Here is a 12057-nt window from a genome sequence, read left to right as displayed (position 1 = left end):
AGTCCAACTGTTAGCTGTTTTTTTTCCAAATATCCACTTCTTTTGACAGCCTATAGTTAATCTGATGATCAAGTGTGTGTATTGTTCTGCTTCAGCTTGTTTTATTGAACTTAAAAGCTCAAGTTCAGAGCTGCAGGTGCCATTATACGTCTGAGCACTTACCTTTATAATTTCTTCTCTTTCTCTCTTGATAGCAATGAGCAGTCATTGCTGCAAACGTGGTACTCTCTCCCATGTTTCACTTCTGATTTATTTTTCTAGTGGGTATGTTGTTGTCAAGAGGGGCTGGTTGGGAAGCCTGGAAGAGAAAAGTCTGGTTTAGTGTTGAGTTCATAAAGCAGTAATTCTGGTGGCTGCCTTACACCTGCTGCCATACATGATGGTTCTGATTTCAAAGGAGTTTCTCCAACATAAATTGACAGGGTAATCTCTGTCCTTCAGCTGTCATTATTATGTATTCCTAGACTGCCAAATCAGAGAGTTTCAAAAGAGCTTAATAGCCATATCAGTTCAGAGGCAAGGTATTCACTGCTTTTTGTGGGGCAGGTACTTGCCCTCAGAGAACTGGATCAAAGCACAGCAGCTCTTTCAAACATCTAATTGATTGTAGTGCTGTTTGAAGACATTTTTGCCTCTTAGACAGAGATGACCATTCTTACGACTCTGGTAACTTAAAGGTCTGAGTAAACATTTCCAGACTGCTCAGGAGAAGACAGAAAAGATTGGATAAGCTTCAAGTGCTAACACATAGTTAAGGGTGACAGCACATAGCAGACATACACAGAAGAGCACGTGTTTCTTTCCTTGTGAAAGTGGGACAGTAGCAGAACAGATAACTGTGAACCAATGGAGGCAACTTCTGTGTACATGAAATTCTCCCTTTATCACGATTAATGTCACGAATGCAACACATTTAAAAGGTGGCAATTGTTTTTGTACTTTTGTTTCTGAAAAAGTCCTTAAAAGATTATTTTTCAGAAATGTGTACAAAAACACTGTATACTCTTTGTCTTTTTTCTGAAATGAGAACAAATGTTCTGTTAAGAGTCAGTTTTGATCAGTCAGGTTACATAAAGGTTTCATTCTTTTTCTTATTTAAAGACAATGTTTTGACCAGCTATATTATCCAGCCTGCTGTCCCTTTTTTAATCATTGCTGCTACACTGTGTTTTCCTCTTTTATCATTTTTGTGGTTAGAGCTCCATCACAAAATCTATATTAGGCTACAGCTACTCTGGCTTCAACCAGAATTTGTTAAGAATACAGCTTATGCTGAATGCTCAATCATTTTCCCATCAGAAACAGCTTTTTCACTGACTTTTTGTGTTTGTGGGGGAAGGTGTTGATTTTTCACTGAATTTTCCTTTAGGAAAGCTAAAAAGCAAACACGTTTTCCATTTCAAAATCACTTCTGTTTAAAAAATATTTTTTAATGTATTATGATATGAACCAGAAAAGCTGACATTGGAATAAATTATCAAGAATGAACCATTTTTATGTTGGAAATTTCAAGCTTTTATGTTGCTGCTCAAAAAAAAAAGAAGTCCTCAAGTGACTGTTAAAAAGTTCTCATGGCACAGAAATTTTCTATTTCAGGTAAGTATGAGCAGCAAAAAAAGATCCATAATTTGCTTCATATCTCAGAAAATTGTAATACATGATAGCTCAAATTAAAAAAGGTATTTGCAGATCAAGGTTGTTTTTTTTTCCCACTGTAACAGTCAATCCAATTAAGTCATCCGCTATGTGTTTCTTGACTCTTGCTACAGTAAAGCAAGTGAATTGATTTTTTTTCTTACTTCATTTTGAGAAAAAAAGCTTGTTTTCTAACATTTTATATCACTGAGAGCTCAGGAGAGTTGCAGTAGTTCAGTAGCTCTTAATGATACCTATTTATTTTGCTCTAGTTTTACAGATAAAGATATTCGCAGAACAGCAGTCCAACAAATAGAAAATATGTCAAATGACGAATTGTTGGAATACCTTCCACAGCTGGTTCAGGTAAGGAAGAAATTGATAGCCAAAGAATTCTTCTGTCTGGATCAATAACTTCATTAAATACTTCTTATTCTTTCTGTTTGATTGACACATTGTAAGAGGAATAAAAAAAAATGTTGGTCAGCTGATGCAATGATTGAATTAACAACAAGGCTGAGATATAGACTTGTTTTTCACTCAAGAGAATGTGAGTGTATTGGCATGTTCATTGAGCTTTTCTGTATACTAAAAGGAGGTATTTTCAAGTAATAAAAACAAAAAAAAACAGTATCTGAACAAGAGAAATATTTCTATGACCACTAAACCAGGGGCTGGTGGTCGCAGGGCTTTGTTGCAGTCAAGGAAGCAAATGGTGTTTCAATAAATCACAGTTTTCTTAATATCACATATAAGTGGAAAATCCTTGTCAACAGAGAGTAACCAGGGAAATTTCGGTATGGAATTGCCTCTTTGTAGATGTACATTGTATTTCAATAGACTTTAATGTTTTACAAGTTATGGGCCCACTGCTTCCAAAGCAATCACCTTGTGGTTGAGTAGTTGTGTTGCAGTTAAGGAGAAACTATTGAAACTTTTATCCTCTTACTTTGTAACACTGTGTGCATGGATTGCTTACTATTTTATGTTCCAGAGTTTCTCAGGGGGTTTTATATATTTTAAAATGTATATTTATATAAATTACACATATATACACATATCTGTGTAGATGTACATGTATCTGTACATAGGTGTATATGTATACATGTGCTAATATATATATGTAATCCACTAATCCATTACTGTGAAGCAGTGGAATCTGTACAGCTTTATAACTTTCACAAACTGGCACACTTATGCGACCTTTCACTTTCCACAGCTTCTGTTTCACAAATAAGTTTATTTGGCAAACCAGGTAATCTGATATAAATTTAAATATAGCATTGATAGTTTTAAGTGGGGGAAGAAAAGCTACGTATTTACAAATATGCTAACACAGAATCAGGATGATATCTGTCTATCTTACAGGTCAGTGGCAGACACTTGTGCCTGATGTTTCTTTCTCTTTGCATTACTAGGGAGTTCTCTATATATTGGATTACTTCATTCAAACTAAGGACTTTCTGATTAATTTTGTGATAAAGGGGAGACAATAAAGCCAACATACAGGTGATTGTTATTGTTAATTAATCTGCTAGGTGCTCAAGTTTGAGTGGAGTCTTGAAAGCCCTTTAGTGCAACTCCTGCTGAATCGTTCTCTTCAGAGCATCCAAGTGGCCCATCAGCTTTACTGGTAAGATCATTTACCATTACTACCGTAGTAATTTTCTGTTACAGAGAACTTTATCCATGATTCTTTTTGTTTAAAACAAACAGAAAACCTATGCTTTTGCTCCTTTTCATTCCCTTTTCAGTACTGGGTATTGGTAAATTGCATAAAACACCTACGTGTCTCTACCTTCATCCTGCCCCTGTGTGGTGATGCATCACCCTTTAGATGAGTACTATTGACCAAATCTAAGTCTAAGACAAAGAGGAGATCCAGCTGCACCTAGGTTCCATCAGGAGTTTAGAAAGCAAGGAGGTCTATTTTGAACATCATGATTCAACAGGAGGGTCTCCTTTGCCCTTTGTGCCTTTGATCTCTGTATCAACCATCTTTAGCTCAATTTTACCTCAGTTTTCCTCTGTATGCTTCATCCACCTAGTGAGTAATAGAGTGAACCCTCCATTGAATTCTGTTTAGTCATGCCTTTATAAATCATATTAAAATTGCTCTTGCTAATACCTCCAGTGGTCGTTCTTTGAACGACCATAAACCACTCATTTCATAACACCCTGGCAGGAAGAAGGGGGGAAGTTCCATTCACTTAAGTAAGATATCATTTGTATTTTTTTGCATTTTCTGGTTTGAGCCAAAAATAATCTTCCTCAAACTTTGCAAGTTCCAAGCAGCATTGGCTTACTTATAAAGGATCCTGCTTTTTTGATTTCACTGAACTCTCCTGAAGTTGTCAGACTTCTTATGTGTCAAAGTGTCTCTCAGTCTGACTTGTGATGGTAGAGTTTCCAATAGGTCCTTTTCATGACTGTGAAGATCTACTACTCCTGACAGTAAGTGCTGTTCACCATACTTCTACAATGTAATGACCTCTCTAAATGTATTATTGCATGCAGTGGTTATTCTGGTTTGCTGTGCTGTTATGTCAAGGCTCTCTGAATAGGAATGTGGCTTTCTGCCATCTGAGCAGCTGCCCTATGATGTGAAAATCAAGCTCTTGGTGTTTTGGAGTTTTTTTCCATGTTTAATAATGATGGATGAACTGAGCTTTCATTTACAGTTCAACTGGTTTAGACCCCTTAAAGCAAAAGCTTTCCTCCCTGCACAGGAAAGACAAGAACTTGAAATGTAATTATTTGGTTGATGAAGTGTGAGGTCGAAAAGAGCAGAGGTCATACTTTCATACCTGCATGATCTCTGGAAGTGTTAGTGGGGAGAAAACAGAGTTATTAATGTGTTTGTTTCACTGAAATTAGTAGGATAACAATAAAGGAGCGTATCTGTCAAACAAAGAAGAAACACATTTAACAAGTCATTTTGCTGGCAGTGCCTGAAATAGGCCTAAGACGGTTTCTACTATCTTATATTAAACTTAGTTATACTGGATGTAAAATGTCCAGTCTAGAGTTCTTAAATGTGCCCAAAGATTTAGTAGTTTTCCTGTGCAATTAGAAATTATTTTGAGATTTCAGTGGACAGTGGAAATATTTTTTTTCTGTCTTCTTTAACACCTCTCTTCTTCTTGGAACTAAAATGGCTAAGTATCTGTGGTCATCTTCCTCTTTACTTTGCAGCACAGGTCTTTGTAGGTCCCCATTTCTTTCCCTAATTTTGCTCAATCTGTCTGATACTGTAATCTTGTGTAATACAGAGCAGATATTCTATCCTTAATAATAGATGTCCTTATCTGCCACGGTACAGTTTAATGTGGCAAAATATATTTATTTTATATACAGCTTAATATATTGCACAACTATTCATACAAGCATAAAATAGAATACTTCTAACTGTTCACTGTATTCTCTGCCTTTCAGCTGATAGTAGCCCTGTTCATGCTAGGTACCTCTTTTTAGGTTTTTTGTTCAAATATTTCAGTCTAAACTGAAAACTTTAATATGGCACACATCTCTTATAATTTTGCTTTTTTTTTTTTTTCTTAAAATTTCTCTTAAAATTTTGCTTTTTTTTGCTAAAATTTTCTCTTAAAATCTTTGCTTCTATACACTTTTTTTTTTTCCTTTGGTTACTCTGTTCTTCAGTAGAAAACTGTTTTCTGCCTAACATTTCATTTAATGTAATTATTAATATTCCTGTTCCAGTATTATAAAAGACAATTTCTCAAGTCATAAATTCTACTAACAAAATTTAAGAGTAATTTCATAGTTCTTACTAATAAAGCCTTAATTAAGGTTTTCTTTCACAAATTGAATTCCAGTCTTCATAAAAGTTATGGAAAACAGAGGGTTTTTTTTCTATTTATTTCTAAATAGATTTTAAAAGAACTTCAATGATCTAATAATGTGGGGAACAGGTGTGCATGTACAATCATGTAAGATTAAGAACTTTTAAGAAACGCAGTTATTCTCATGTGTTACATTTTGTTTCATTACCAAATTAGCAATCAAGAAGCATGGACTGGGACAACCAAACTTTAGTAAAAAGTTCATACTTATTCTTAGTTCTAGTGAATGACATTACTATTCCACTATTAAATGGTACAATATTCTGCACAGTGTGACCGCCCAAAATAAAACATGGAAAGAAGACTCTAATGTAATTCAGAAAAATGGTGATGTGATTTCAGAACCACAGGGGAAAAGTCAACTGATTTTAACTTCCATGTTTTACAACAGTACTGTGAATGCAGAAACTAGTTACCAGAAATGGTGTTGACTGACAACATTAACTTATTTTAATGACAAATATAATAATATCTCTGTGATTTAAAATTTACTCAATTTCCCTGCACATCAGAGATAAGCAGCTACCCAACAATGATATACCAGCTCATCACCTTTTTATTATTAATGTTGGGTGGTAAATTGTCAGCTCCTTTCCATCAAGCAGTGATAAATTTGTCTGAAGATTTTATTTAAAAAATATGGGACAATAATAGGCAAAGGGGGACAGAAAAGATAGAATATTCAGTTTTGGGGTACCTTTTCAGCTGTTGTAAATTAGTATAGCTTTTGTCTGTTCTTTGCTTCCATTTGCTGCAGATTTTTTCCATTAATTATGCTAAGTAGAGTGAAAAGGTAATTGATCTTACACCCTCTGTGTGTGGGTGTTTTTTTTTTCTTATCATGTGTAACATTTCCCCTCTCTTGAGGAATTTGGGCCATCTGCTTCCATCAGTGTTTCAGTTCTGCACTGGTACTTTTGAATGCACTCCCCTTCTCAAGGCGACTAAAAATTGCTCATGCATACGCTGCCAGCACAGGATCCTTGTGCCACTTAAAACCCATTTTAGTCTCACTTCAGAAGATTTCCTAATGCCCATGAGGCAGGGGGAACACTGACCCTGCACCACTACCTTTTAGAAATTCGCTCTAATTCTAGTTTTGAACAAGTTTCCCATTCCGTGGAGCTATGGTAAGAAGAGAAGTTATTAAACTGATTCTAGCAAAGCAGAAAAGTTGCTTGCAGGGAAAGAAACCTGCTTGAGCCCCTGTAGGCCCTCCTGTTTGCTTAAAGTCTCTGTTTATCTTCTTGCTACTGCATTTCATACACACGAGGGTTGATTTTTTTTGGTCAGCTTCTGTGCTAGGGTTTTAAGCCACCCCTCTATGTCTGTCTCTGTTAGCCTGCCAATTGGTTTACCACTTGCTTGAGTGTTTTTGCTAGTTTCAGCTCTTTCACAGGTGGCAGCTGCAGCATACAACTGGAACATCTGGCTCGGGCAGCAGCAGGCCAGGAGTGTGTCTCTCAGATGGTAGCCTTCCACAGGAGGATTAGAGTAATAGGGAAAAGTATAGTGTCCTCTAGGATCTGTGGCAGCTGCTTGAAGGTGGTGCTAAGAAAGGTTTAATTGTCCTGGAAGAATGCAGGTGTTTGTAAATCTTGGTGGAGCATGAGAATCTGGTATGCTTAGCTCAAGAAAACAAACCCAAATCTGAGGCGAAGTCCTTGCTGAAGCCAAAATGTCCTTTTGTAGCTTCTCTTCTAAGTCACTAAATCTTTATAGAACTTTACTAGTTTATTGCATTTCTCAACTGTATTTTAACTGACAACCAAGAAAGAAGGGAGTAGTCTCCTATCTTTGCCAGTACATGTCTTGTAGGATAAGTAAGAATAGAGATTAAAAAGGAATTGCTAGTGAAACCCAGCACACTGAAAACCATGTGATTAGACTGTTGATTTCAAGACTGGAACATAATATTTTAATTTCATTTTCGATATAAAAAAGAACTGTAAGAAGCAAAAAGAACATAAACAATGTGTAAAAGTGTAAAAAGACCCTAGTTAAATTCTCTAGTACTGGGAGCTTTGTCTCTCAACACTATGTTTTCAAAAATTGTTATTGCTTAGTTTCATTCAGCACCCCAACATTGGAGCAGTAGATTATTGTTTCATATTTTCTGAAAGGAATTATATTTTTCAGTGTCAAACTGGTCTGCATTAACCATAATTTAATTGAAGACTTCAAAAGAACAAATAAATAAAGCAGATACTCGTCTGTCAGACACTCCTAATTATCTGAACATTAAACAGGCAGCCATCCTCCAGCTCTTTCTGAAGGACATTATGTTGTCTTTCTCCCACAGTCAGAAGTTATCAAGTCTGTTAATTATTATTGAACTTCCTAAATAACTGTGTAGAGCAGGCTGAAAAGCCCAACCCATTAAAATAACATTAATGTAAATACAAAAGGTGTCTCTTTTGTTTTGTGTTAATTCAGTCCTTTTACTGATCAGAATCAAAAGATCATTTAATCATACAGGTAACTGTGAATAGCCACCTTGATCAGTTGTTTTGCTACCCTACATTAGGATTTGAGTCTGGAGTTGCTCAATGTTACAAACGTTCTGATGGTAATGTGTCATTCAACCAAGAGGTGATTATAAATTTCATCTAAATTTAGAGTACTTTATGTGATCATCATTGTGGTTTGGACTGCAGAGAACCTCAACCATAGAGGGGATTCACATTCAGGGATTTTAGTTCTGAAATCATAATCCTTACTTATGAAATGCCAATAATTTGGAGACCTTTTTTTTCTCTAGTTATTTATGTTCATAGTAAATAACACCATTAGAACATTATTTTTGTGAGATAATGACTCAACCATCTACTATGCTTAGTGCTTCATTATTAGCCTTGTGGGACTTGGCTTATTGCCTTGGAAAACAGGCAGATAATTGTTTTGTTTCCCAATATACAGACTTTAAATTTTGTCAGACTCCAGTTTTAGAATAAGATGGTGTCAAATGAGACAAAGAAATTTTTTTGTGAAGAAGCACAAAGAAGTAGCATAGCTCTTTGTTGGCTTTGACTTTTATTATTTACAGACTGAGTGGGCAAATGGTACATTTAAATCAACAAATCCATGTCTTACATTTAATTCAAATATTCTAGATTTTAAGAAAAAGTGCTATTTTAGACTTACTTTCTTCTGACTCTAAAGAAAGAGGAGTAAACTGGCTGTGACCGCAGCTGGAGTTGATAAAAGGAGGTACTAGCTGCTGTCAGTGTCTACCTACCCTTGGTCTGTCAATACTGCTCTGTACAAAAGGACTGAGGAGCAAGACCAACTGCTAGACCTTTAGTCTGCCAAAATTTGTAACTGCTGCCTTTCTGTCCTGCACTATTTTCAGCTGCTTTCTCCAAGATAGATCTTGAACACAGTTTGTGAGTAGTTCACTCCCGGAACCACCCCTATAAAAGACAAGATGGGCAAAAGCTCACTAGCCTTGACATACTGTGTCCTAGAACACAGCTCTACGCATACTTGGATGCTCATGTGAGCCATCTGAGGTAGATGATGCTGACCTTCAGTCTCTTTTAGTATCTCTACTATTCATGCACCATAACATAACTTCACAGCACTTCTGACGCTATGGGCTCAAATGCACACACGGAGAATTGTATCTCATTGGTCATGACCACAGGGTGTAGTCCACAGAGCATGAGGAAGATCCAAGGTCCAGTGATGGACAGTGAAGATTCATTCTGAGGGCTGCAAATGCACTACATCTATGCCGTTTGGCTCCAGGTCCAGCAAGTGCTCCATGAGTCTCTTATTTAGTTGTGTAAGTGCACCCTAAAGCACAGGCTGACTATGACTAGGATAATTGAAAGGCCTGGATTGCATGCTAGAAATAATACACTCAGGCAAAGCTACAGGCAAATTTGCAGGCATATTTGAAATATCTGTAAAGTTGTTGTCTATACTGTTCCATGTACAAAGAAGAGAAGTCTGAATCCATACCTCTTTGCAGTTTATGGGACTTTTTCTGTTGGCTTTAGTGCCCTTTTAATGAGGCATTTATTCTCTGGGACTAAGAGTGTGATATGTTTTGCTAGAACTAACTTCACTTATTTAATTTAAACGGCTTTGCACTTAACATTTGTTTACCAAAGAGCAAAGATGTTGCAGATGCTATGATTTTGCTTTCTAAATTTAAATATTCTGACTAAAATAATAAACATAATTGCAAACACTACTGGGAAAGGTTAACAACCTGAACACAGCATTTTAAGGTTTTAAATATAAAGAGGGAGTTAGTTTTCCCACCCTTCTAAAAAAATACCACTTTAAAAAAAAGAAATCCATGTAACCACTAACAAAGCAATCAAAGCTATGCCTTTTTGTAATTTAGTGGATATGATATAATCTGGTGAATCCTTGACAAAGGGCATAAACAACAGATGTGTCTGATTTTAATTATTTTAATGATTCTTAGGAGAATGAATGTGTTCTTGAATATTTAGAAATCTAGGAATGCTGTGTGTTTTTTCAAATTGGGTACAAGCATGAAAAGAAAGAGGTAAGGCACCACTGTGATCATATATTGGGGTAAGAATAGAGTGAAGCATGACAGGTCACATCATTGATTGTATTTGTTCAGAAAAATTATTCAGTTGCAGTTAAGTTACTGAACATAGAGATAAATGTGTACGTGTGTCTCCTTTGGAACAGGGGATATTCCATGCCAAAAATCATACTTGAAGAGGATTAACATTGTCAAGTGCAACATAAAGAAGTCTGTAAATGCCAAAGTTATCAGTGCATGTTACTCTAATGGAAAAAAACACCACTTTGTATCTGTACAAGTGAACCTACTTGCCGTTGAAAAGATAAACTAAAAAAGAGAAAAGATTTCTGAAAAAGAAATTTAAAAAGGAGCAACTGGCCTTAATTCTTTTAGCTGTTTCATGATTTATAATGTAGCACTGAGGAAAACGTTTTTCAGTACATTGTTTTTCCAAACACTGCTTGTCTGATTTATTTTTGTTTTGGCTCCTTTTACATTTAAAAATGTTGAAGCTGACAAATCTAATTCTTCAGTTATGCTGGAAAACTCCCTAGTAGCTTCAAGTCATATCTGCCATAACCCCTCCAATGCTGTAACTGAATATGAAAGATGGGTGTTGTCTTTAGGATATCCACTGTAGAAAGGATTGAACAAGCCATTTTGGTGGTCTGTTACAGTGTCGCTTATGCTAGCATTTGATGGATCATAATAACCTGCTTGTGGAGTTGGACAGGACTGAGGAAGTGGAGTGGGTGTTGCTGAGGGAGAGATTCAGAGCAGGGCTCTGTGCAGATGTCACACTAGGCTTTCATCTGTGCCTTTCATCTTTTTTTCCATTAAGAATGTTTTATTGTTGCTTCCCTCAAAACCAAAACAGAGCACCAAAATCTTTCCTGATGGATACCTCACATAATCTCTGCTTGTCCCAGAGGAACATTTGGGGATGTAAACCAGAGTGGCAATAAATCAGGAAAGCTTTTGACAAAACATTCTAGTTCTGTCACTTCAAATGGATAATTTTCAGTCATGAATTTGATAGATACGGAGAAGTTGTTTTGGTTTTTACACTATGGTGGACTACTGGGAAAAGATGACTGAAAGAAGTCCATGCATTTATGTCTTTAACCTGAAATTTTCTTTAGGTATTCATTAAGCTCAGCCAATATATGAAGAGTAACCAATTTTAATAACCTGAAATGTCCAAGACACAATTAATTTTGGTTGGCATTCAAGGATTGCTTTTTCCGAGCTGAAGATCAGAGCACCCTGACATGTAGGAAGTAAAGGAAGAGGGCCAGGAGACCTGCGTGGCTAAATAGGGAATTGCTGGTTATGCTCAAGTGGAAGAGGAGAGTTTACAGGTCATGGAAGGAGGGGCTGGCCACTTGGGAGGAATATAAGGCTGCTGCTGGAGGATGTAGGAAGGCAGCTAGGATGACTAAGGCCTCCTTAGGCGAGAAGGGTCAAGGACAGCAAAAAGAGCTTTTTCAAATACATGGCAGATAAAACTAACACCAGAGGCAATGTAGGCCCACTGATGAACGGGATGGGTGCCCTGGTGGCAGAAGATACAGAGATGGCAGAGCTACTGAATGCCTTCTTTGTCTCTGTCTACTCTGCTGCAGGCAGTCCTGAGGAGCCCTGTACCCCTGAGACCTCAGATGAAGTCAGGTCAACGGAGCGGTTTGCCTTAGTCGATGAGGAATGAGTTAGAGACCAGTTGAGCAATCTGGACATCCATAAATCCATGGGTCCAGATGGGATGCACCCACGGGTGCTGAGGGAACTGGCGGAAGTCATTGCTAGACCACTCTCCATCATCTTTACCAAGTCTTGGGAAATGGGAGAGGTGCCTGAGGACTGAAGGAAAGCAAATGTCACTCCAGTCTTCAAAAAGGGCAAGAAGGAAGACCCGAGTAACTATAGACCGGTCAGCCTCACCTCCATCCCTGGGAAAGTGATGGAACACCTTATCCTTGGTGCCATCTTAAGGCATATCAAGGATAAGAGGGTTATGAGGGGCAGTCAACATGGCTTCACCAGGGG

General features: G+C 37.1%; 1 protein-coding gene across 1 annotated transcript in view; it reads left to right on the top strand.

Moving 5' to 3' along the window:
* PIK3C2G (phosphatidylinositol-4-phosphate 3-kinase catalytic subunit type 2 gamma) overlaps window positions 1-12057 on the top strand; it is a 207892-nt gene that overhangs the window by 86111 nt on the left and 109724 nt on the right. Inside the window, exons 17-18 of the mRNA XM_061444643.1 lie at window positions 1908-2001; window positions 3174-3268. Of these exons, the coding sequence (XP_061300627.1) occupies window positions 1908-2001; window positions 3174-3268 (189 nt within the window). The remainder of the gene's footprint in view (window positions 1-1907; window positions 2002-3173; window positions 3269-12057) is intronic.

Source organism: Pezoporus flaviventris, unplaced genomic scaffold (assembly GCF_033815535.1).
Source record: "Pezoporus flaviventris isolate CSIRO_AGI_PZ_B2104156 unplaced genomic scaffold, CSIRO_AGI_Pfla_v1 ptg000002l, whole genome shotgun sequence".
In the NCBI taxonomy this organism is placed as follows: Eukaryota; Metazoa; Chordata; class Aves; order Psittaciformes; family Psittacidae; genus Pezoporus; species Pezoporus flaviventris.
The sequence above is the reverse complement of the archived record's forward strand: the minus strand, read 5'-3'. Positions and strand labels throughout refer to the sequence as shown.